The sequence below is a fragment of the Microtus oregoni genome, unplaced genomic scaffold, assembly GCF_018167655.1.
Source record: "Microtus oregoni isolate MIOR12 unplaced genomic scaffold, Mior012 000005F_ref0000423, whole genome shotgun sequence".
NCBI classification, from domain to species: domain Eukaryota; kingdom Metazoa; phylum Chordata; class Mammalia; order Rodentia; family Cricetidae; genus Microtus; species Microtus oregoni.
In genome coordinates this window covers 59,488,341-59,511,782 of record NW_024543064.1, presented here as the reverse complement: position 1 = coordinate 59,511,782, position 23,442 = coordinate 59,488,341, and the positions used below count along the sequence as shown (strand labels likewise).

At 41.1% G+C, this 23,442-nt stretch overlaps 1 protein-coding gene across 3 annotated transcripts in view; it reads right to left on the bottom strand.

Annotated features, from left to right (window-relative positions):
- Window positions 1-23,442, bottom strand: part of Mllt3 (MLLT3 super elongation complex subunit) — a 268,650-nt gene that overhangs the window by 6,477 nt on the left and 238,731 nt on the right. For all 3 annotated transcript variants that reach the window (XM_041651803.1, XM_041651804.1, XM_041651805.1), the window contains 5 exons: window positions 14,846-14,921; window positions 12,729-12,858; window positions 10,208-10,307; window positions 4,407-4,478; window positions 3,066-3,137 (listed from right to left, as the gene is read on the bottom strand). In XM_041651803.1, the coding sequence (XP_041507737.1) occupies window positions 3,066-3,137; window positions 4,407-4,478; window positions 10,208-10,307; window positions 12,729-12,858; window positions 14,846-14,921 (450 nt within the window). The remainder of the gene's footprint in view (window positions 1-3,065; window positions 3,138-4,406; window positions 4,479-10,207; window positions 10,308-12,728; window positions 12,859-14,845; window positions 14,922-23,442) is intronic.

The following is a 23,442-nucleotide window of genomic DNA, read 5'->3' as shown; positions in this document are numbered from 1 at the left end:
TGCTGTAACTTAGGTCTTTCATTTGTACATAACAAACCATACTGCCTCATGAAAACACAAGTCCCACCTGAGCTCACAGGGGAGGACACCTGACTCCAGTATACAAAGGTTTTAGAACAGGTAATCTCTCAGAGACAAGTAGTCATATTTAGTGGAATACTTCTTGGGAGAGGTTCTCTGTGTTGCTAAGAATACTCCAATATGCTACTCATCCCTGCTACCTTGATGATAATTCTACAAGAAAACTAGAAGGTACTGAAGTTAATAAGCTGTCCTTTAAGGAAAACTGGTTTTTTTTCTTTCTTTTTATTTTCTCCTCCCTCTCCCTTTATTCAAATATACACGTGTGTGTGTTCACGCATGTGTGTGCATGCGCGTAGACACATGTGTGTATTTACTTTTTTCTTCAATAATAAAATGCAATCCCAGGTTGAACTTATGAGGAGTCCAGAAATGCTCAACCTCATTTTGAAAATAAATATGGAATATATATATATATATATATAGTTTAACTAATTATTAACAAAGGTTAATAATTTAATAATAATAACCCTCTTGCTTTGTGCCTACTGTATTTTTACCCAATAGAAAGGAGGCTTAGGTGCTGTGAGACAATGGTCTTATACCCTGTAAAGATTTGTTACTTTTATTTGTTTAATAAAATGCTAATTGGCCAGTACCCAGGCAGGAAGTATAGGTGGGGCAACCAGAACAAGAGAATTCTGGGAAGGAAAGGCTCAGTCTGCTGTTGTCACCAGATACAGAAGAAGCAAGATGAGAATGCCTCGTTGATAAAGGTACCAAGCCACGTGGCTATCACAGATATGAATTATGGTTAATGTAAGATTTAAAGAGTTAGTTAATAAGAAAGCCTGAGCTAACAGGCCAATTAGTTTATAATTAATGTAGGCCTCTGCGTGTTTCTTTGGGACTGAATGGCTGTGTGACTGGGCGGGACAGAAACCCCTGTCAACACTTAGAAATATAAAGTCTTTCCTGATCTAATGCTGTCTTTTTATGAAATTAAATATTAGGAGCCAAGACACCATTCCCCCAGAGTAAAATAATGCTACTAGCCAGCTTTTGTGAGACAAATAAAACTGCCAGAATAGGTTTTTGGAATAGGGATACATTAAAGAAAGAAACCAAGGATGCTATTCTGGCCTCAGCAGAAGTTTTGGTTCAAATGTTCAGCTCTACCCAGTGGAGGCTACACAGACTTTGAGGCATGCATTTCACCAGATGAGCGTCCCTCCAGGTGGAGAATAACACCAGCCCTCCACTGTGCTATGTTTTACAATATGAATTAATTAAGCAGTGAACTGTGACAGGACATACATCACAGGATCAGAATCCCAAGCCTTGGCTCCATTACAAGGCAAATGGCCGAAGATAGAGCTTTCAACTAGCCTGGGAATGCAATCAGGGTGAAACGCTGTGTGCCCTAGAGGGTCTTTATGCCAGGATAAAAATTTATAGATATTACTCTTTTCCTCTAGAATGCTAAAGTAATCCACTTGCATGCAATTCTCAAGTAAGCCACCTTTACTCACAGTTCTTTCAAAGGTCAGGATAAAGAACATTAGACAGAGGGTGCCAGCGATATTCCCAGGTGAGACCTTGTCCAACCGTCAACATGCCCAAGACACCAACACCCGTGAAAGCTGCAACTGGGGCCCAGTTTGGGCATCGGTAGCTTTTTCTGACAACTGCTCTTTAGTCACTTAGAGTTTGGGAGCTGACAGGAAGACCAACTACGAGATTTACCATCAGCATTGAGTCACTGAGCAGTTTTCTGTTCTAGGAAATAAAGCTGGAGAAAGTACAGTTGGTCCTTTGTATCCCCAGGTTCCTTGTTCTCAGACACAACATGCTATGGACCGAAAATCCTTGGGGGAAAATGTGCCTTTACTGAACTTGTCATTAGTCCCCATACAATACAGATAACAATGATGTGCATGGCATCTGCACTGTATTAGGTATAAGAGGTAACCAAAAATGATGAAAATAACAGGATTATACATAGGCGATATGCAAATATGCCCCCACATGAGTTGAGTGCCCTGGTGATGGCTGAGAAAGACATGATGACTTCCAGTAAAGTGCTATCATGCTTAGTTAGAGACACTCAAATCCAGCGCCTCTGCCTATGCTCTTAAAAGCACACGCAAAGTCTAGAACCTATCTCAAATTGAGAACCACATGTCTATAGACAACGTCTATTATTTTAAATTCTAGAAGGGCTAAAAGTTTATTAGACCAAGAGAAGTTGGCAAATTTGAGAGCACTTATAGACTGAAGAAGGGAAATACACAGAATATAAATGCAACCATCAACATTTAAAAAATAGTTTATATATGACTAAGGTAGATCAAGTAGTAATTTCAAGTCATTTTAAAGTAGTAAGAAAATTTAAGTGAAGTAACGCATAAATCTATTATGGAATCTGGAGCACATAGTCTCCAAATTGTTAGGGGGAAATTATTTTATCAATAGCCACTGTTCATGGAATAAAGGCATGGACTGTACTTGTACAAACACTAAAACCCACCCCTCTTATCTTCTCAAAACATCACATTGTGCTAAAAGAAGTTTCCTCATGCTCGGAGCATTCCAGAGTTGAGCTAACGATAATACACTGTATGTTGTACAAGATAAGGGAAATGAAAAAAAATATTTATTTTCCCATAGAACAGAACTGGCAAAAGGTTACCAAATTGAATGACAAATGTTTACAACACTTGACTTAAATTCTTATCACTGTTTTCCCATGAAACCAGAAGCCTGGTCCCCAAAGTTTCTGCAGTCTCCTGACCCCTCTCTCAGCCCACATATGGTACAAGCTGGAAGGACGGAGCACCGTGTCTGGTATGAGTTTCATGAGTGCTCCAAAGGGCACCCTGGGTAGCCTCAAATATTCAAGTCCTCCCCAAACATCTCTGCAAGCACAATTCCAATTCTGTTGGTGTAAGGTTGTTGTGGCCTCCGTATGCTAACAAACTACCCCAGGACAAACAAGGCCGTGAGGCTGGGGGAAAGGGTTGTGCTAAAAAAGCATTTCTCACCTGCTGCAGAATGTGTCTTTCCCTCAGTGTCATTAACCTTCTGTGGAGTTCTACCAACTCATCTAGGTATGCCTGAAAGAGAAGGGTGTTCCCCAAAGAACAAAACTTTAAAAGGCAGTTGGTGAGTAAGGACACACATGCAGGGGTGGGTTGTCAGCTAAGATTATGTACTGCTCTTGCAGAGGACCTAAGTTCAGTTTCCAGCACCCATGTCAGGCGGTTCACAGTTGCCTGTAACTCCAGCTCCAGGTGACCCAACACCCTCTTCTGACCTCCACAGGCACATATACTTGCGTGTGAGCGCACGTACACACACACACACACACACAAATAAAATAAATCTTAAAAATAAAAAAAAAAATCCATGTAGAGCTTAGAGTGACTCTACCATACTGCCACAAAGTTACATGGATTCCATGCTCACAGGCTTCTGCCTGGGACGTTTCTTGCCCAGATTTTGACCTTTATCAAGCCTGCCTTAAATGGAGGAAGGTAATTCTTGAGTCTCTTTGCTCTCAACAACGTTCAAGTGAGTAGACTCAGTTTCCCAAAACAAGGCCTCTGCAAGGAATCCTGGAAATCCCATGCCACGTTGTCAGTTTGGACGAATGACAGCAGAGGCTGTTTTCATTCTTAATTCTTTAATCTCAAAAATTTTATACAATGACAAAATACTTCAGCTTGAACATGAAAATATCAACATATGTTAGGAAAAAAAATCTCAATCAGGAGGGATAAGAAGGTTTCCAGGTATTCCAAACGTTCATGAACGATGCAAGTAAATGACTAAAGAACAGAATATCCTAAAAATGCAGAAATCACTAAGCAAACAGTTCAAACAGCTCTTCTTCAAGGGCACTTGGGCTCTCCTGCAAATGTTCAGACTGAGGAGTCCTCGTTAATTGACTGTGTGGGTGCCTCAAGGCCAACATCAGTAAAGGCAAACAGGAAGATTACTGACAGGCTAAACCCCGCCCACAACGGGTAACTGACATTTCTCTGAGACTTAAAGTCAGAGTTTATATACTCGTACACACACTGAGCAAGCTTACTGCACAGGGTCAGGTATCTCTTTTACTTATGCATGTGATTTGATCTACCTCTGCTACAATCTTCAAATATCCCAATGTGATACGGCTGAAGTCCCTCGGTAAACATAATGGTCATGCTTACTACGGAAGGGAAAAGCAAGACAGGGAGAAGGAACTCCAAAGCACAGGGATGAAGTATTCCCTTGGGAGTCTTGGGAGGAGAGCCTGAGAGAATGACCAAGGGGACCACAAAGAAACAAAGACATGCCAGGCTGTCCATAGCACTCCCAGGAGTGGACTGGAAACCTACCTTGTCACATTCACCATTCTTTATTTGCTTATCTGATTTGCTTTGTTTGATTGGACTTTTCACTTCAAGAATCTAGAAATCAAAGAAAACACTAGTAAATTTCACTTCAAGCACCTTCTAGTTAGTTATCCGCAGAAACAAAAGCACTCAAAATGCACAATAACATCGCTTCCCCAAACAGCATTTCTCTACACATTTGCTTCTTTTCTAATCTTGCCCGCCACCCCCCTCCCCCCCCCCCCCCCGGAAAATAAATTACTCGTATATGAAATGCTGAGTCAGAGAGGCAGAGCTTAGGAAAAACGTTGATGATAAGGAAACCGATCTAAGCTTCCCAGGGCGCTTTTCTTTCATGACAGCACTCACGCATGCATAGCAGCTGAGTTATTTTGAGATTGCTGTCCCTGCTGGCAGGACTTTTTTTTCCCTGCTTATTCTGCTGCTTCAGCATAAGAATAAGTGCTTGGTGGGCTAGGAATGATAAAACAACCCTTGCCCTCTGGAGCACCTGCCTTTCAGACGCTAGTCGCTTACTTGGCTAACTGGATGCAACTTTGGGCGTGAAGGTGGCCAGTCACCGTCTGGGGTCCTTTGATGACAGAAACAGTTGTGCTCCGAGAAATGATGTGATTGTGTGTGATACAATGCCAAGAGCCTTGGCTTTTATCTGGACCAACTGTGATTCCACACACTGTTCAGAAGCTTGGGTGGGGAGCTATGCTCGTAATTAACAAAGAGAATACTACTATTTAATAAATACCACTGATTTGCTACAGTGGTTCTGGGAAGAAGGTTCTGGGAGAAGTCCCTGCAAACCATTCCAGTTTGAAAAGGCTGAGGGTGACCACATTTATTGTTAACAAGTGCTTACACATGTGCATGCACATACAAGCAGAGGGGTTTACATTTTTCTCATCATAACCTCAATCCTAGAATCAGAAACTAATATCAAAGAGGAAAATGCTGAGGGTGGTCTTTAAAAGTCCCATACTCCTCCCATTCTTCCCTACACCGTTTCCTGTCCTAAGTCAGTTTAGAGTTTTGTTTCCCGTCTACTATATATTATAATGACTCGTGACAAAAGCATGGGGCTGGATGTCCTGCCTTATCATCTAACATATTAGATAATATGTTTCATCCAAAGATGAATGAAAGAGACAAATGATAATGCTTTATTCGCATTCAGCTATAAAATTTTATACTACTAATAAATAAGTATTCTACTTGGCAATAATAAGATCATGGTATTCTGGCATGAATACTCCTAAATAAAATGCTTCTCTTCGAGTTGAAAATGTGTATAAGCAAAATGCATTTCTAACGGTCTTTCACATTTATGCCTTCATTCTTAACATTAAAATAAGCAAATGACTGATTTGGCCAAGCTAACTTAAAATACTACCCTTCTGGCAACAGAAGGGAATTGCCGAATAAGACAGGCAAGGCAATCATGTTTAACATGCCCAAAATTCTCCACTGCATTTGGAATTTCCTTCTCTTTATTACTGCTAGAAATGAGACCTCAAGGGAAAAACCAGCCCAGAGACCTGGAGTAAGTAGGTCAGTAGATGGCACTCCTGGCCAACTCAGCACTGGTATGGGCCACACAGAGACAATCTGCAATCTGAGGCAGGAAGGAGAAGGCCGTCCTGCTTTTTGCCTTCAGAGAACTGAATTTGTTCCCATCACATCTGCCCCTCCCACAGCCCCATCCCCCACTCCTCGCTCTCCAAGGGTCTGAGGATGTTATATTTTCAAAAGAACTTTACAAGCTAGGTTTAGACAGTCCTGCAGCCTCCCTTCAAAGCAGAAGATAGGCAGAACATCTAGGTGCTGAAGTCCAACCCCGCACATTCCGACAGGGCGACAGTACCCAAGGACAAAGCACACTGAAACCCTAGTTCCTTTCTTCCGGGGCCCTGGTAGCAGGAACAAAAGCCCCGGGTGTCAGTGACCCTCCTCAAGTTACTGAGTGGATGCCCAGAGAGGGCTCAGTTAATCTTCCTTCTTTGATCTCTCCCTGCTCCAAAATAAACAGCTTTGTCAAAACCTCGTTCTGAGAGAACTGTGCCATGCCGAAGACAACTGTTTTATTTATGATGGTTTCTTATCTTCAGAGACTGACTCCAGAATATAAAAGTACAACACCTTGTCTTCCACAGGCTTATTTCAAACCAGTTTAGCTGGATACTCGCTTCTGAATTTCACTCATGCCTGGCAGGCGGGCAGGCGATTTATGCTATTCTCATTATTAGCTGGATCCAGTGGATCACTGCCTCCCTTGAATCCTCGTATCTCCCCTCCCCGTACTACACTGGGCTATACAGATGTGGGTTGTTTGTTTGCACTTTCTACACGGTGTGCCCGTGGTGGAAAAAAAAGAGTCATCTTTGGCTAAACGATCATAACACATTTTATTATTTGCCAATAAACTGAGTAGAGGGACAGTCACCCAAAACACCGTATTAAACCACCAACCACCAAGAGACATGTAATCTCTAAAGCTGAGCATGCAAGATTAGTAGGACTTCATCCTTTTTTCTTTTCTTTTTTTTTTTTAATTTGGTTTTTCGAGACAGGGTTTCTCTATGGCTTTGGAGTCTATTCTGGAACTAGCTCTTTATAGAACAGGCTGGCCTTGAACTCACAAAGATCAGCCTGCCTGTGCCTCCCAAGTGCTGGGATCAAAGGTGTGTGTCCTAGTTCAGGACTTCATCCTTAATCTAAGGAAGTGGCTTGGGAATCAAATTTAAGATTATATTTTTTCTGATCCCGTTGTAAGAAATATCAAGTCAATCATGCAGCAGATGGACTATATGGCAGATTTTCTGTGAGCCACGAACAACTTCTAATGACACTTCTATTAACTTCTTCGCTTTGCTGACATGTGGCTCTATGTCCTTTCTTCAGTAGACAGAAAATTAACTACTCAATTAGCACTTTATCCTTGCCTTAGACTCAGGGAGATCTGAGATGGGGCAGCAGACACTTTTGCTGTATCTGATACCCAAAGCTGCAAGATCATTATCAAGTGTGGAAAGAGGGCAGATTTTTGGCTTGGAACTGGAGTGTGTTCTGAAAGGGCCCTTGTCGTAAAGGCTTGGTTCCTGCTACAGAATCTTCATAAGTGGGGATTTGAGAACATAAGGGTTCTGTCTTAATCAGCGGCTGGATCTACTGGTAGGCTTGTAAGTTGGTAGAACTTTAGAAAATGAATCTGGTTGAAGACAGTGAGTCTCTGGAGGTCATATCTTACTTCTATGCCCTTTGTCTTCCTATCACATTGCTTCCTGTTTATGGGAGGTTTGCTCATCAAATGAATCCCATCATGATGCCCTACCTCATCACAGGGTCAGAACAATGGAGCCAGGGGACCATGGGCTAAAACCTCTGAAACACTGAGCCAAAATACACCTTTTTAGCTTAAAATTGTTTGTCTTGGGTGTTTTGTCACAGCAATATAAAGCCAACTAAACACTAGTTGATGGGTATGGAGAGGAAAACTCAGAAATTTTAAAATCAGGCCTTTCCTGTTTTCACCACCCTTTTAATCTGATGGGAAATTTCAGATACCCCTGTCCCAACCCATGCTTGTACGCACGAGTTCTCCAGTGCATCTCCCGTACACATTCATCAATAATACCAAAAACATTCCAGGATGAAATTTAAGGGACTTTTGAAGTTTTAAGAAAGTTTCACTGTCTCACTGCATAACAGAAATACTACTGATATTTTTTTGATGTCCTTGAACACTGATTTAAAGGGATCCTATCACACATGACCCACGCAGGTAAATGGGGTTAAGAAATCACTACTGATTTACAAAAGCCCTTTCTTGTTCTAAGTTTCAAGACACAGGTATGAGGAGCTAAGTACTTCAGTTGTACATAATGTACCAGTCCAGACTAGCTAACACTGGAGGCATACAGACTGTGTTCTTAGGCACACGGGTGCACTGAGAGAGGCACACACAATTGAGTATTAGTGATGAGATCATTACACACACATGAGAAGCTATAGGTATTAAATGAACATTCCAAGAAAACAGTGGTTTACTCTTCAATCAGATAAAGCGTATTTTACCTTTCCTGACAGATGGCATTGTTTGTTTTGGGTTTGGTTTGCTAGATCAGGTAACAATTTTCACAAAGAATCTATACTTTCCCCAAGAACCAAAGTCGGTTCAATACTGTCCACTCAGGATAGGAGCTTGACGGGGCCATGCTTACACCGCCAGCCATCTGATCAGTGCCTGGGAGAGATGCTAAAGACAGCTGGAGAGAACATAAAGGCAAGCCCATCTAAATCCTACTCCAAGAATCCTAATTCTGATACAGTGTAGAAAAGGGCCTATAGAGGGTTACAGCAGGCATAAAAGAGGTCAAGGTCCTCATTCTATCCGTCTGTCAGCTTTTCCTAAAAGCACATGTTTATAAAATACTGTTTATGTTTTCTGTTCTGTTCTAAGTTACTAGTCAGCTAGTTCTCCTCAGCTGACTGGTCCTGATGCTTCCCCTGGAACTCTTGGTCCGTGGCACAAGGCAGGTATGTTAGGAAGCAAGAAGCCTAGACAAACAGCATGGCTGGTTGCTAAGATGGGGAAAGCTAACACAGCAAAGCCAGGCTAGGAATGAGGAAGCTGGACTCCACTCCCAAGGAGGACAGAAACTACAGCTGAGCTGTAACAGTGCAGGTGCTGTTCCTACCCAACAATGAAGAATTCAGGGTGCAGACAAACTTTACAAATGATGAATTTTAGAATTGAAGTGAGCATTGCTTCTGTATACAAAACACAAGAATATCCTCGCAGCGGTAATACCGCATTTTCCAACTCAAATAAATATCACTAATTCAGGGGCAAGATATTTTAAATAGCAGAACGCTTATGAAATGGCATACTTTTAGAAAACGCAACCCTTTAATTTTCGCGTTAATATTCATACGGCAATTTGAATTAAGCAATTATTGCAGAGGTCATAGGAAATCTGCCTACACAAAAAGGATAAAAATAACGTACTGTAATGAGCAACAACTCAATGCATAGTGGGACTTTTATAATATTCATGATGCTCTAAAACAGTTTATTTTAGTAAGTTATGAAAATATCCCAATCTAAGTCATTTATTTAATATAAGCTCTTCACCACAGCTTTCAGAACTGTTTAGACTTTATCCGAATAGCTATATTCTCAGTTGACTATCAGTAAGCTTTCTTTAGCTGAACTTGTAGCATGATAATAATCACTGTTTTGTTAATTATTCTTTGCACACCCCCCCAAGTAACAGTTCTCTCTTGAATGAGAAACTGAGGCCAAAGCAGTTACAATAAACATTTATATAAACTGAGTGCCAAGTAGATGCTGTGCACTGCCTTTATTTACACCATTGTCCTTCTAGGAAGCTGCAGGGCACTAACATTATTTAATGAAGAAAGTGGGGCACTTGAAAGTGTATTCCCCACCTGTCAAACAAGGCTAGTCCCATAAGTCAAGTTCTTCCTAATTACGTTACTTCTTTATGCTAAGGGATAAAACACAGAGAAGCTGAGAATATGCGCAACATTTTGTGCCCCCTTCTGTCCTGCATCTATTAATTCATCCACGCAATGGAGCACACTCATCTTAGGAATACAGAAGTGTTTTTAACCAGGTGTGCTTAATACTAAGGTTGAGGATTCCCATTTGTTTGAAATAAAGAGGAACTTTGTTTAAAATTTAGAGGTAAAGCAGTTATATGCAGCATTAAAAATGACTGTGTTTACAGTTCTATAGAATCTCGCTGAGTACAAAGTCCACAGTTTACCTGGTTGTTGTTAGTTTTCAATAATGGCGGCGGGGGTTCATGATGGAGAGGTGAAGAGGCGGAGCTGCTCTCGCTGTCACTGCCGTCACTCAAACTGACCCTGAGAAGAAACACTGAACAGTCACACACCCTACCACAGACAGTTAGGTATGAAAAGCAAGGAATGCCAGCATCGCCACTGAAAGGTTGCTTGTAACACACAACTGCGGGCATATGTCGGTACTGCCTGTATCTGGACGCGTCAGGTGAAGCCACCGCTGGTATGCTTTCAATGAGCCCAGTCTTTGGGACGGAATAAACCAGGATGTAGAAATACGTGTCCCCCCAGATCTAGTTACAGTTGCAAAATGGAAGCTCAAGGATTCAAAGGCCAGTAACATGACACAAGGCTGGGGCTCAGTCGCCACCTGAGCTACTGTGGGAAGCCTAGCATCCGAGAGAGATGCTATTCACATTTCTGCTGTGTCACAGTTCAGTGATGTCTCCACTATGAAACATGGATATGATAATGTGCTATAAACACACTCGGGACACATACTGCTTCAAACATCACTGTTTAAGAAAATATCTCCACTCTAGAGAACAAAAACACCACTCTCTATTTTTTCTACTCAGAATAAAACAGAACGTTTTCCTAGCTAGAGAGGAGATGATGCTTTCTTCTGCTCATTCGAATGTATGCCCTCATCCGGAGGGCGCTTCAGTATCCGCTTCCTCTCTGGTTATATAGTAACCTGATAGAATATTCTTCTCAGAGATAGCAAATGCTATAGGAATCAGGACAGTTTCTCTTTCACTCTGAATAGGCAATCACATCCTCCTCGCTCTATTTTACATTCAGACAGACGCGATACAAGGCAGGAAACGGAAAGGATACACTGGGACAGCCTTTTAGCAAAAACTGATGCAACTTGTTTTTCTTAACTAAATTACATTAATGAAGTGTTCTGTTGAAGCGCTGCCTTCAAATGCTTCTTGACTGAAGTGGAAGGCTGAGTATTTAAACTGATTAAACAGTTGAGACTGCACAAGTGCTCTAAAGATCAAATGTTAGATGGAGACATCACACTGTCGGTATACGTCAGGTGGGGAAACAAAGATGAGTCCCTGATAATGTTCGTCCACGTCAGGAACTCACAAACAAGGACTGTGTGTGCTCTAACCCACACTGACTCTGGATGGGATAGAAAGCAGGCAGGTAACAGTCAGCTAACCAGATCTCCTAAACAGCAACTTAGAAAATTATAAGAATAGGACTTGAGTTCACGTGTGTGTGTGTGTGTGTGTGTGTATCTGCATGCATGATATTTTACAATAAGCTAAATTGGAGAGCAGTCATTGGTTGGGGTTTTGGTTGGCCAAGTTAGTTCCTAAACACCAAGGTCCAGCTCAGTTTCCTTCTTGTCAGATCAAAGAAGGCATTACAGGACCAAGTCTTTAAGGGTCCTGTAAAAGGAATGCATGCAGATGCGTTGGGGAGGCAAGGTGCAGAAAGATGCCGTAAGTGTAGCATAGTAGGGCAGAGTCACTGCAGGACCTAACAGCTTCCATTCTGTGCAGGGGCAGCTCGTCTCAAACGACACAAGTGAACCACCAATTAGGAAATATACTTTCTGTTCCCTTTGGATTCCCTTTGCCTTAGGTGTTTCAGGGTCATCCACACAGTAATAGATAATGAAGGAAGATTTATTGCAATATATTATAAATGTAATTGGATTTGAAGTTCAAGAAGATTCATATTTTCTACTCATAACACATTAAAGTGTGCGTGCCTATTTGTTTTCCTCATGATAAACAAAATCCTCGAGGCAATTTCAAGCTGACTATTAATTATAAGTGACATGAACTACCATCTTCTAATGTGGAATTATGCCTCATAGCATTAACGCTACTTAAGGAACCTAATTGTCAGCACACTTAAAAGGAATTTATTTGCTAGAAAACACACACACAGGTGAACTTAGTTTTAATTAGGTCACAACATAATTCACCAGAGCCAATTATGTAGTTCTAACTACAAACAGCAAATGCTCTTTCTTCACACGCGGAGCCCCCACCCCGAGCGATAGGTCTCTACCAACTCTTCGGATGAATCACATAGCAAGTACTTCTGACATGGCTTCTTCCTATAAATGCTTTGGAGCACATCTCTTTTAAGGAAAAAGCAAAAATGGTTTCTTATAAAAAAAAATGAACACAAACATACCACTCTGTATTTAGAGGAAATACAGCCATTTGTTGCACCCTGCCTCTTGTTTGAGAAGGAAACTCATGCTACTCTGACTGAGCCCAAACCGGATAAATAGTTGAAGAGGACTTTGAACTTTTTCTCATTCTCCATTCTTTCTCTCCTAACTGCTGGGATTACAGACAAGGTTCTGAGGATCAGACCCAGGGCTTGGTAGGCAAGCATGCTGCTGACTTAGCTACAGCCCATGCTACCTGCTGCCAGCGTTTAGGTGTTTCGCACCTCTGTGGTTATCTAGTGACCCAGTACGGCTCCACCCCGGGGATCTCTTACCTGCGACTTCGGCTCCCCCCTCTATTTACAGGTCTCTCCATCTCGGAGTCATTGTCATTGTCCTCTGCCTCATCAGACTCCTCCTCGTTGTCATCAGAATGCAGATCTTTCATGATGGACCTCAAAGGACCTGAGTAAAGACAGGAGCCACAGGCAGTCAAGCAAACACTTCAAACACACCTGACCATATCAGACACTGGGGACACGCGCAGTACTGACCTGTGGCTAAGAACAGCCATCATCCTATAGGGTTAAGACTTTGCAAACAAATTCAGGACACTTTCCAGATTACAATCTCTACTTAAACATTACTGTTTGCATCATACAGTCCCCAAATGTCTATTAAAGAATCTCTAGTTTGGATCTGGAGAGGCAATTTCAATTTCTAAAACCACGTGCTGCTTTGCCAGAGGACTCGAGGTTTGATTCCCAGCATCCACATGGTAGATTATTACTCTTGTAACTTCAAGGGAATCTGATACCCTCTTTGAACCTCCTCAGGCACCAGGCATGCACAAGATGCACAGATACACGGGTAAGCAAAACATCCATACACATAAAATAAAAAAAAAAATTTAAAGAATTTCCATTTCACAGAATTTTTTCTGGGTAATTTTATTTCTTACCTTCACACCCCAAATCACAACAAAAAGAAAAATAGATCTATTGGTAAACAGGATGTTTTGTTAAGTTAATCCATGTATTGAAAAGTTGAGATTAATAAATCACTGTGGGTGTAGTTGGTCCTTGGCAATGAAGCCTTTGTGTGGTAGTTTCTGATCTATCAAGGTTTAGCTGCTCCTTTATTTCAAGGTCAGTTTCAGGTCAAGCAAGCATTTCAGTCAAGTTCAGGTTATAAAGTGTTTCAGCTCTATGGTGTAATGTTCTATCCCTGATCTTCCCATTGATCTTAGACAGCAGAATCTTGTTGTAACAACTTTATATGGCTAATTTTTCACCTTATTTTTAAGAAATTCCGGATAAAACATCAGCATGTATTAACATAAATAAGACTGTAATAAATCATGTGCCCAGAAAATCCAGACAATATCCAGTATTAGATGGGGGTGGGGGAGGTGTAACTAATTTTATTTAGGACTAGACAAAACTGAAAACACACGCACACAGTTTTGCTTTCCTTCCATTTTACTACTCAAAATGTGATTAAAAAATAGCTTTTTTAAAATTTTAACAGAAGATTGTAAAGGCATCCAAGAAAGGGGCATTTTCATTCTGGATTGGGCAATCCCCAAAGTCTAACCTACACCAGGACTGTTTGAGCTGTCACCAAGTTGTCAGTTCTAAAACATGCACCGACTCCCTGCAATCTCACATTCTGCAAACTCAAGGCTTTTGTAGTGGGCTTCCTTCTTTGCAAGCCAATGAAATAAGATTTCTGAATAGCCAAAACTATCACTGCCTTTTATTATATATTTTCTTGGAAGCTTAGTCTTAGTCCAAATACACACAACAATTTAATCCTCTTTCGAAGCATGCGAGGCCACTTGGAATTCAGCGTAGTCGATGAGAACGGTGAGGGTCACTATGATACTAGAAAACAAGCTACTCAATGACACTCTTCTATTGTGTAAAAGCAAAACAGAGCCCACTCTTGGAGATTTTATACATACGTTAAAAACACGCTTCACTATACGTCCTGGCTTAACTTATCCAGAGTTTTGGTTGGCATGTGACTATCTACATGGGTATTATATGAATACAGAAATATACATATTTTAAAAAATAGCAAATCCACTTTTGCTTTAAAAGTCCACTAAACTATAAAATATAAAGTAAGTAAAATGAGAGGTGTCCAAGGCTGAAGAATGGGAGCCCATGTCAGTGCCTCTGACGCTGGTTTACAGGAGTATTTCCTTTGGGAACTCCCTGGAATGGGCTGTGTCTATAATCCATTTGTGAAATGGGAATCTGATGGCAGAGACTGGAAGAGGGGGACTTGCGAGAGCCAGGCCTCATATATCAGAACGATACTCAAGTTCATTCCTGGGGGAAATAAACACAACTGCATAAAAGCCGCGTTACCATTCAAATAATAAAACAGTAGAAGATAGGTCATAAATCAACTCATTAGGACGTGTGGTGGGGGCTTCAGATACCTTGTTGCCTGGTCTGGGACGGTGTGAAGCTGGAGCTGGAGCTGGAGCTGGAGCTGGCAGGACTGGGTTGCTCTGACTTCAGAGAAGAAGAGAAAAGCATCGTCAATGCATCTGTGGGATACTACACATTGAGATGAAAACGACCTGTGTTCAAAGCGGCGTCTACAGCAAGTCTCGGGCTATGCAAGGAGAATGACCCATACATATCACGTTGTGAGAAAACTAACACAGCAGAGCTGTGATGTCATTTTTTTTTGACAGCCTTGCTTTTATTAGAAGTAACACACATGTAAAATGCCAAGGACGACATGATAAATGCCTGGATGCTACACGACTTCACCCTTGCTCACTGCCCTGCAGATCTCCTCCTAAGGGACACATACCTTCATTGTCCTTTCCATGAGGTTTGATTGACTTAAATGGTTCAGACACAGTAGTCACAAGGCCAAGGTCATTAGTTCAATCACATTATGGGCCAGTTAATTTTACCCTGGTCCAAGGCCACAAACCAACTAACCCCACTCACCCCAAGTTCACAGATGGAGGCCAATATTCATAACATCCAGTCAAGTCCCACAAACAAGCCAGGAATAAATGTTGCCAATATTTTAAGAAGAAAAATACCGTTTAATTGCACAGCCTGTGAACTGGCAGAAGAGCAGCTGCCCTCATACATGCCCCCTCGGATTCTCCGTGATCTCGTCTCATCTGTTAGTATCCGGAACAAGTTCCACATTCAACACGTGGACACACCCAAACTCACTTTCTTCCTTCTCAAAGCATTAACACGGCTGTGAAGCAGCTCAAATGCGCTTCCTGGTATACTATGGCACTCTGACGCAGTCCCTACGCTATGTTCTCTCCAGACAAGCTATAGATGGCCAGCACTTTAAAGGTCACATGCTTCTTGCTATTTCTTCCATACTTAGCAGAATGCATTGCATACTGCAGGCCATCTTTGCCTGTGCCTTAAGGCAGCACTGCAGTCTGTCTACTCCACCGTCTAACAGCTTGCACAAGAGAGTTTATGTTGCTTGACGGGTGGACACCAGATGCATGGGAAGAGATATGCAAGACATGAACCACACCAACAACATACTCCTATTTTGTATCTTAAGACTAAGCTCATACCTTAAGTAACTGAATAAAGCTGATGTGTTTAGTTTTAAGAATGGAGTATTTCTACCCATTTCCAATAACCTCAATATTTTCAAATACATAGCTGTATTATTTCAGAAATATGTGAGGTGCTCCCATGAATAGGTCACGTGTTCTTTTATCCTTTGCTAAATGCATAAAACAGCTGGAATACAACCACAAGCACAATCAGAAGACACTAAATGAAGACGACGGTCTCAGTTCAGTGTGCACAACAGTTTCTCGCCATTGAATTCTTTTCATCTCCCCTCCCGCAAAGGGGTGCTCCCCTCCTGAGGCAGCCCTAAGCCCCATAGAACGGGACATGAGGAAACACTTTTGGGCATTCCTGATGCACACTTCACATCCTCAGGGTGGATGGGAAAACAGGTGTCAGCAATCTAACTCATTCTGCAGGGAAGAAGCCAGACGGGCCTTCTAATGAGAAGCAGGCGGCTCACCGCCTCTTCAGCACCACGAGATTTACCCGGGAATTGTACAGTGTCCTACACATCACTCTTTGCAGGCTACAAAGCAGAGCTGGTTGACAGGTGCAGATGCCTGTGTGACGCACTCTTCACTTCTGCTAGGTGGGTCTTCCGTGGCTGAGCCCCAGTGGCTGGTGACAGAACTGAAAAGTGCCGTGCCCATCTGTGTGAAACAGCTCTCTCAAGGCCCAAGGAGTAACTCTATCTCCTCTCCAAACTGTTTTTTTCCAGCCATGAAAAATGCCTGCAAATGGTAATGTTTTAATAGCCCTGGAAACCATTTGGGAACAACAACAACAACAACAAAAATAATGTTTCCTTACCATACTTCCTGACCAGCGTATATTACACTGGATCTCAAGAATCTGCTGCCGGAACTGTTTGCTGAGAATGACATTAACTGCGGTAACTAGAGCTGAATGTCAGGGTGCACGCCTTTAACACCAACACTTACGAGGCAGAAGCAGGTAGATTTCTATGGGTTTGAGGCCAGTCTATTCTACATGGTGAGTTCCAGGCCAGCCACATAAACATAGTCAGATGCTGTCTCAGAAACAAACCAATCAATCAACCTAGGGTAAACAAGGGAAGACAGTGGCCATCTCCCCAACTACACACCATTAATCTTGACCCTTCCACTTCAAGCTTATGCAAATCCCCAGACCAAACCTTTTAGCATCTTACCCACAGGCATAGTAAACATTTCCACAGCTGCTAATTATCTGAAAAGAGACAAATAGTAAAGAACGTGTGTGTGTGTGTGTGTGTGTGTGTGTGTGTGTGTGTGTGTGTGTTGGGGATTCAATGTCTCTGGCCTATGCAGGCACCTGCACTCATGTGTTATACCCAGATACAGACAGATACAAACATATATGTAATGGGGAAAATCTTTTTAAAAAATCCTGTAAGAAGAATCAGTGATGGCAGGGCTTGCAATTACAGGGAGAGGGAGGGAGGGAGGGAGGGAAGGGAGGGAGGGAGGGAGGGAGGGAGGGAGAGGGAGAAGAAGAGAGAGAAGAGCTTCCTGGGACTCACTGGCCAGTCTAGCCTATTTGGCAAGCTCCATGCCAATAAGAAACTGTCTCAAAAACCAAGGGGGTGCTAGCTGAGGGAAGATAGAAAAAGTTGTCTTTTCGCCTCCATAACTTATACAAGTGGATGGGCATGTGCTCATGTGAAGACATGCACACACAAAAAAAAGTAAATGCATCATGAGAAAACCAGAAGTGTTAATCCACCTTTAGGAAATCTCTCTCTATTCTCCTCCACGGATTTTTCAGGAACGCACTATGACAGAACCTGGCTGTCTCTCAATAGAAACCTTATGAAGTTCACTCATGTGGTGGTAGAAGGATTCTTTTGCATTTTTTCCCCTTTTGCTTGTGTGATAAAATACTAGCCAAAAGCAACTTGTGAAGGAAAAAGTTTATTTTATCTCATCATCTTACACTTCCAAGTGACAGTCCATCATTGAGGGAGGACAAGGCAGGAATTCAGAGGCTAGAACTGAGGCAGAGAAGATGGTGGAACACGGCTTACTGGCTCCCTTGCTTCCAGGCTCATGTTCTTACCCAGCTCAGGACTGATTGCCCAGGGACGGTATGGCCCACAGTGAGCGGGGCTCTGCCCCACCAGACATACCCACAGGCCAATCTGATGGAGACAATCCCTCAGTCGGGTTCCCTCTTTTCAGTTGTACCTAGCTTGCGTCAACTTGACAAAAGCTACTAATCTTGAACACAAACTGATTAGCACACAGTTGAGCTGCATGCCAGCTACCACGAAGTCCTTCTGCGACCATAAGAGGCAGATACAGTCTTCTAGATCACCACGCTTACTTTAAGTGTGTTTTACTTTAAAAAATTCACTTCGCATTTGCCAGCCCCTCCAAACCCCTACAAATCAAATGATTATTATTTTATTTTTTAAAAAAAAAAAACGTAAACGAGGCAGATTAAAGGCCCTCAAGATACAGCAGCCTCCTTTCTCTCTCCTAAGAAATATTTAAATCTGTATGCTCACCTGTGTACGTGTGAATCTGGGTGTGATGTACCAAAAACTATGACCAAGGAAGCTAATGATGCTCTCATACTTCCCCTGTGGGCTAATTTGACGCTTGCTTTCACCAATTCAAAATCCTTCCTACTGAAAATAAAATGTTGATGTCCTGGATTATCAAAAACTATTATAAGGGTAACTAATCAACATTAGGTTGCCATTGTACAAGTATTTATGTGCAAGAAGCCACAAGCGTCAGCACTGCATAAAACAAGGCATATCTCTCTAGTCGGCAAAACAAGAGCTCTATAGTGATACATTCTTCACCACTGAATAGGAATGTAAAATCATCCTGCAATGGTTTCTCTACAGAGGATTACTTTTGTCAGGACAAATAAGAAAGTCCTTGTGTTTCTAACCCTAGAAGCTAAGTGTGATCACAAGTGGAGCCTGCAGAAGCAGATTCCTCCTAGAAGACGCACATTGCTCCTTCTGTCCGATCAGACGACTGCATCCATGAGCAGAATTTCAAGTTTGATCTTTGCAGCAATCAAACTTTAGAAGGAAAGTGAGGATTATGTATCTACATTTTGAAAAAAAATACAGTAAAACTAAATATTTTTAAGTAATAAAGAAAGAATAAAAAGTAAACAGAAGTTACTTTAGATAGATCTCAGAGTTTTATACAAAGCTTTTACTACATGTAGAAAAAGAAAATTCGTATCCTGCTATAGAAATGATTTCTTCCATGCACAAATCTCCAGAAAGATCACACTGAATATGGATGTTAAACAAAGAAAAGTGTGTATTTCACTGGCTTTATTTCCTTTCAATACAACTGACTGAAGACTCAGCTCTGGTCAGCTTCTTCCTTTCAATAAAAATGACTCACCCCATACATTATTTACCGTTAAGCTTAACATAAAAAATGAGATTAACTCATTTAATTTTCCTCTATAAGAAGTTGAAAATATCCACTCATTTTTTTTCAAATATACATTTATTTTTAAAGAGTAGCATCATCACAGCCATGCTGAGTGGCCATAGAAATGTTCTGCATTGTATGAGTGAAGTGTATCTTACTGTTCACACTGCAAGACAATGCTTTCAGATAGCTGTGCCAGCAAATGACAAGGCCAAAATAAAATGACAAATAACTTAGGCTAAGAAGATTAATACAAGGGAGAATTGTAAAATGGTTATAAATGAGAAATTTTAATAAAATACTTCCAAAAAGATCAAAACCTTATTACAGGGAGATCTATGTAAACAAAACTGGGCCATCCCTTAACATATCTTTATGCAGTTGGGCAAATGATTTGTTTCATCTGCTTTATGTGAGGAAGAGCAGGTGCTGTGCACTAAACTGTGTCCTGTCGCATGATCTACTGCAGCCCTCCCCCGAAGGGTAGAGTTTTTGGAGACAAAGCCTTTGGTAGGTATAAACGAGGTCATGACTGTGAGCCTTCACGATGGGATGAGGACCCTTGAAAGAACAGCAGAGAACTAGCCCCACTACAGTCTCTTCCCAAGCAAGATGGCATACACTTGCAAGCCAAGAGGAAAGCCCCTTCCAGGTTACACTATTTTGTATTTCTAAGCTCTCAGAATTTAATGTTTGAGCCGCAAAGTTTATGATATATAGGCTCAAGTAGACAAAGACAGCAAGACATTTTTTAATAGTTATCCTCTAAACCAAGGAGACTGAATCACAGTGACTAGGTAGCCACGGGGTGATGTTTACATAGTGACAACAACTGCTTTGGTTTCTCATGTACGTCTCTTTTTGTTACACCTGTATCTTTGATAAAGGAACAATTAAAGCAGCACTCAGAACACAGCATATTTTTATAACAATAGTGTCAAGCAAAGCTTTCTGTGTCACTGTGAAAGAGTCTCTCCCTGACTACAAGAGACATCTGAGGGCCTGCATGCAGAGCAAAGGAGCGGTAAGGCAAGCCCTTCATCCCAGAATCAGGGACTGCCATCCACTGCTTCTCACATTTGCCCAACTGATAGTCCTAAGAGTGCTGGCCAGGCACCTCATTTGCAGGGAAGTTTCTACTCTGAACTGCCCCCTTGCTCTTGACATTGGCGCTGATTAAGAGGATGTATCGGGAAATACAGTACAACAGTTTATTTACCTTCAAAGGTAATCTACCTCCTTTTTCTGAGTCTACAGTACAAAATCTTGTAACATCATAGAAAAAAATGTCTTAACACATTAACAACATTTTCTTTGAAAACACAATGAGCTTGAAAAAAAAGCCACGGGAAGCTGCAACCTTTGCTGCTAGTTGATGTAGTCTGTGGCCGTGGGAAGGTGCTGCGCCTCTTCCTAGCAGACTCTACATTTATATTGAAAATCTTCAATGAGCTTGATGTTAAGTCAGAAGAATCACATTTCACATGTTGGGCTGATACATGATCAAAGACTATTGTTGTGTCTGTCAGTTTTTGATAACACAGCAAGAAACTCAGAATTACCCTCTCAAGTAACGTTAGCAAAGCAAGAAGTCCTTATTACTATTATATTTTCAACTTTCAGATATAAAAATCACCCCGAATGCCAAGATAATTGGCTTTATACTGAAGCATCTCTATAACAACTGCACTTGCTGTCTCCCTCATTATCATCTTCACTGTTACTATTAAATGTTGTATCCTTTGACTCCCCACACCCTGTCTGAGAACACAAAATCTCATTAGGAAACAAAATGGCCTTGGGGAACAAGGGTCTATAAATCTCTCTCTAAGACCCTTTTCCACACTTACGGATGGCTATAATTTTCTTTCAGCTTCCTCTGTTTAAGCAGAAGAGCCTCAAGTCTTTTATCTCTCATCACCCGCCTTACTTTGAAGGCTGCTACCGACTATTGTAGCCAGAACATGTGCTCTTTGGAAAACGCCAGTCACTGCAGGGCGGTGTCTGTGCCAGATGTGTGCTAAGAGATTACAGGCTAAGAATCCTAACTTGCTGAGAGGTTTAGGAGTGTGAAAACTCACCTGGAAACATTATGTGCAGGCACAACACTCCCCACAAACACCTGAGCTATAATACTACGTGACTGCAAAGCTGAGGATTGGTATGTGGGATGTCTCCCGCCCCACCCCCACCGCGATTTTGAGGATGATGGTTCCAAAAGGAAAAGATGCAAGTAACAAAAGGTCAAATGCCTCATAAAAGAGTGTGAAAAGAAGAAAAAGGATCCCTGATAGATTGTTGCAAACTGAGTTACTCAGTGAACAATGGACATCAGGACACGGGGCTCCTCCGGTCTTCTAAGATTCTGCAACTATCTGCTGTTAGCACTCTCTTCCTTAAGTGTGCAACACCACCTATACAGACCACCAAAGCCCTGTAATTTCTGAATATTTTCTATTTTCTACACTTGCAAGGGCAACGCTGCATTGAAAAAAAATGTTTTCAATAGTGTATGTAGCCTTATAACATTTAACATTTAAAATGTCAAATTGAATGAATTTGGGATATACAGATGACAGTCAAGTCAAATGAACTAACTAAAACACATATAAACCCGAAGAGAGCATTTTCAGTCACTGAATGGCATTCCTACCATTTTCGACCTTCTTAAAAATGAATTACTGCAAAAGCATTCATAGCGCATTTGGCCGACACTGATAGAACTGCAATAAACAGCTACAAGTCCCAAGAAGATCTAGTAGTATTAATCTACATAATCTCTCACAGAGATTCCCCATTAAATGTGAAGCTTGCAATTAATATGAAGGCAGTGACATTAAAAGTTCATTTTACTTGCTAAGAGCATAGATACATGTTCCATCATATGAATTTCTAAAGAACTAAAATCCAGAGAAAATTATTGATTTTAAACTATCTGATCATAACCAAATCAAAAATGCAATATTTCCTCACTGCGAATTTACACAAAGATTATTACTAGTTGTAAGAATTAATTCTTTGTATTCTGTCTATCTTTCTAATTTGGATATTGGTATATTTATCAAGTAACATTTCTTGTACATTATATGTTAATGTACAAGTACATTTCTTGTACATTATATGTTAATACAATGGTTGTTATCATAACTAGAAAATGTACAGCTATTAGAGGTAGGTGCTTACTAAGAAAAATGAGCATGATGCTAACCATACTGATAATTATCAGCTTTAATCCTGTAATTTACCTGCTCAAATTGCAACTGCATTACACAGGTTTCAAATTCTAGAGCAAAATGTTCTATATGTACAAGACAATATCAGCACAATTTACTCAACTCCAGACTTTCTCATTTTATAATATTTTATGCTCCAGCTCAGCTTAGAGTCAAAAATTTTAAATTTTCAATTAAATAAAAATACTCTAACAGAGATTCTTATCATGGTGCAACAAAATTTATTTAGAAGATTTTAAAATGCCTACAGAATTCCTTAAAGCAGAAATTTAATACAAAGAGGTTTACACAATCCCCCCGAAGTACAATTATCTTCAGCATGGGTCCAGTGGATGCTCTGCTTTTCCAGTGTTTGCTAAAAGCAATTAAATAGTGCAAAGCAAAATGACTTATGCCTGCCAAATACTTAAAACCATTATACTTACATTAACGTTAACTTAAAATGCAAGTCTTAACAAAATGTGTAAAAAATGAGACTGCTTTAAATATGTCCTCTCTGTCCTAATGAAACTGTGGAGGGGGAAAAAAAGAGCACAAATGTGGCGCATGGAAGAGCCTGTTCTCATGTGAAAACATCAGGAGGTGGATTCTTTTGTTCTCAGTGAAACCCTTTTACAAATGTAGTGTCCAACATCACATACTCCTGATGGGCGATATTAGATTCCTGTCAAGAATAGCAGGAATGCCGCAGCTGATCTGCTCCAGAGGAACCTGCATCGCCATGCACACATCTCATAAGCCTAACAGTTGCTTTTCTTCATAAATCAATCCATTGTTGCACTTCATAATGAGAAGGCAGATTTACTGCCTTTTACC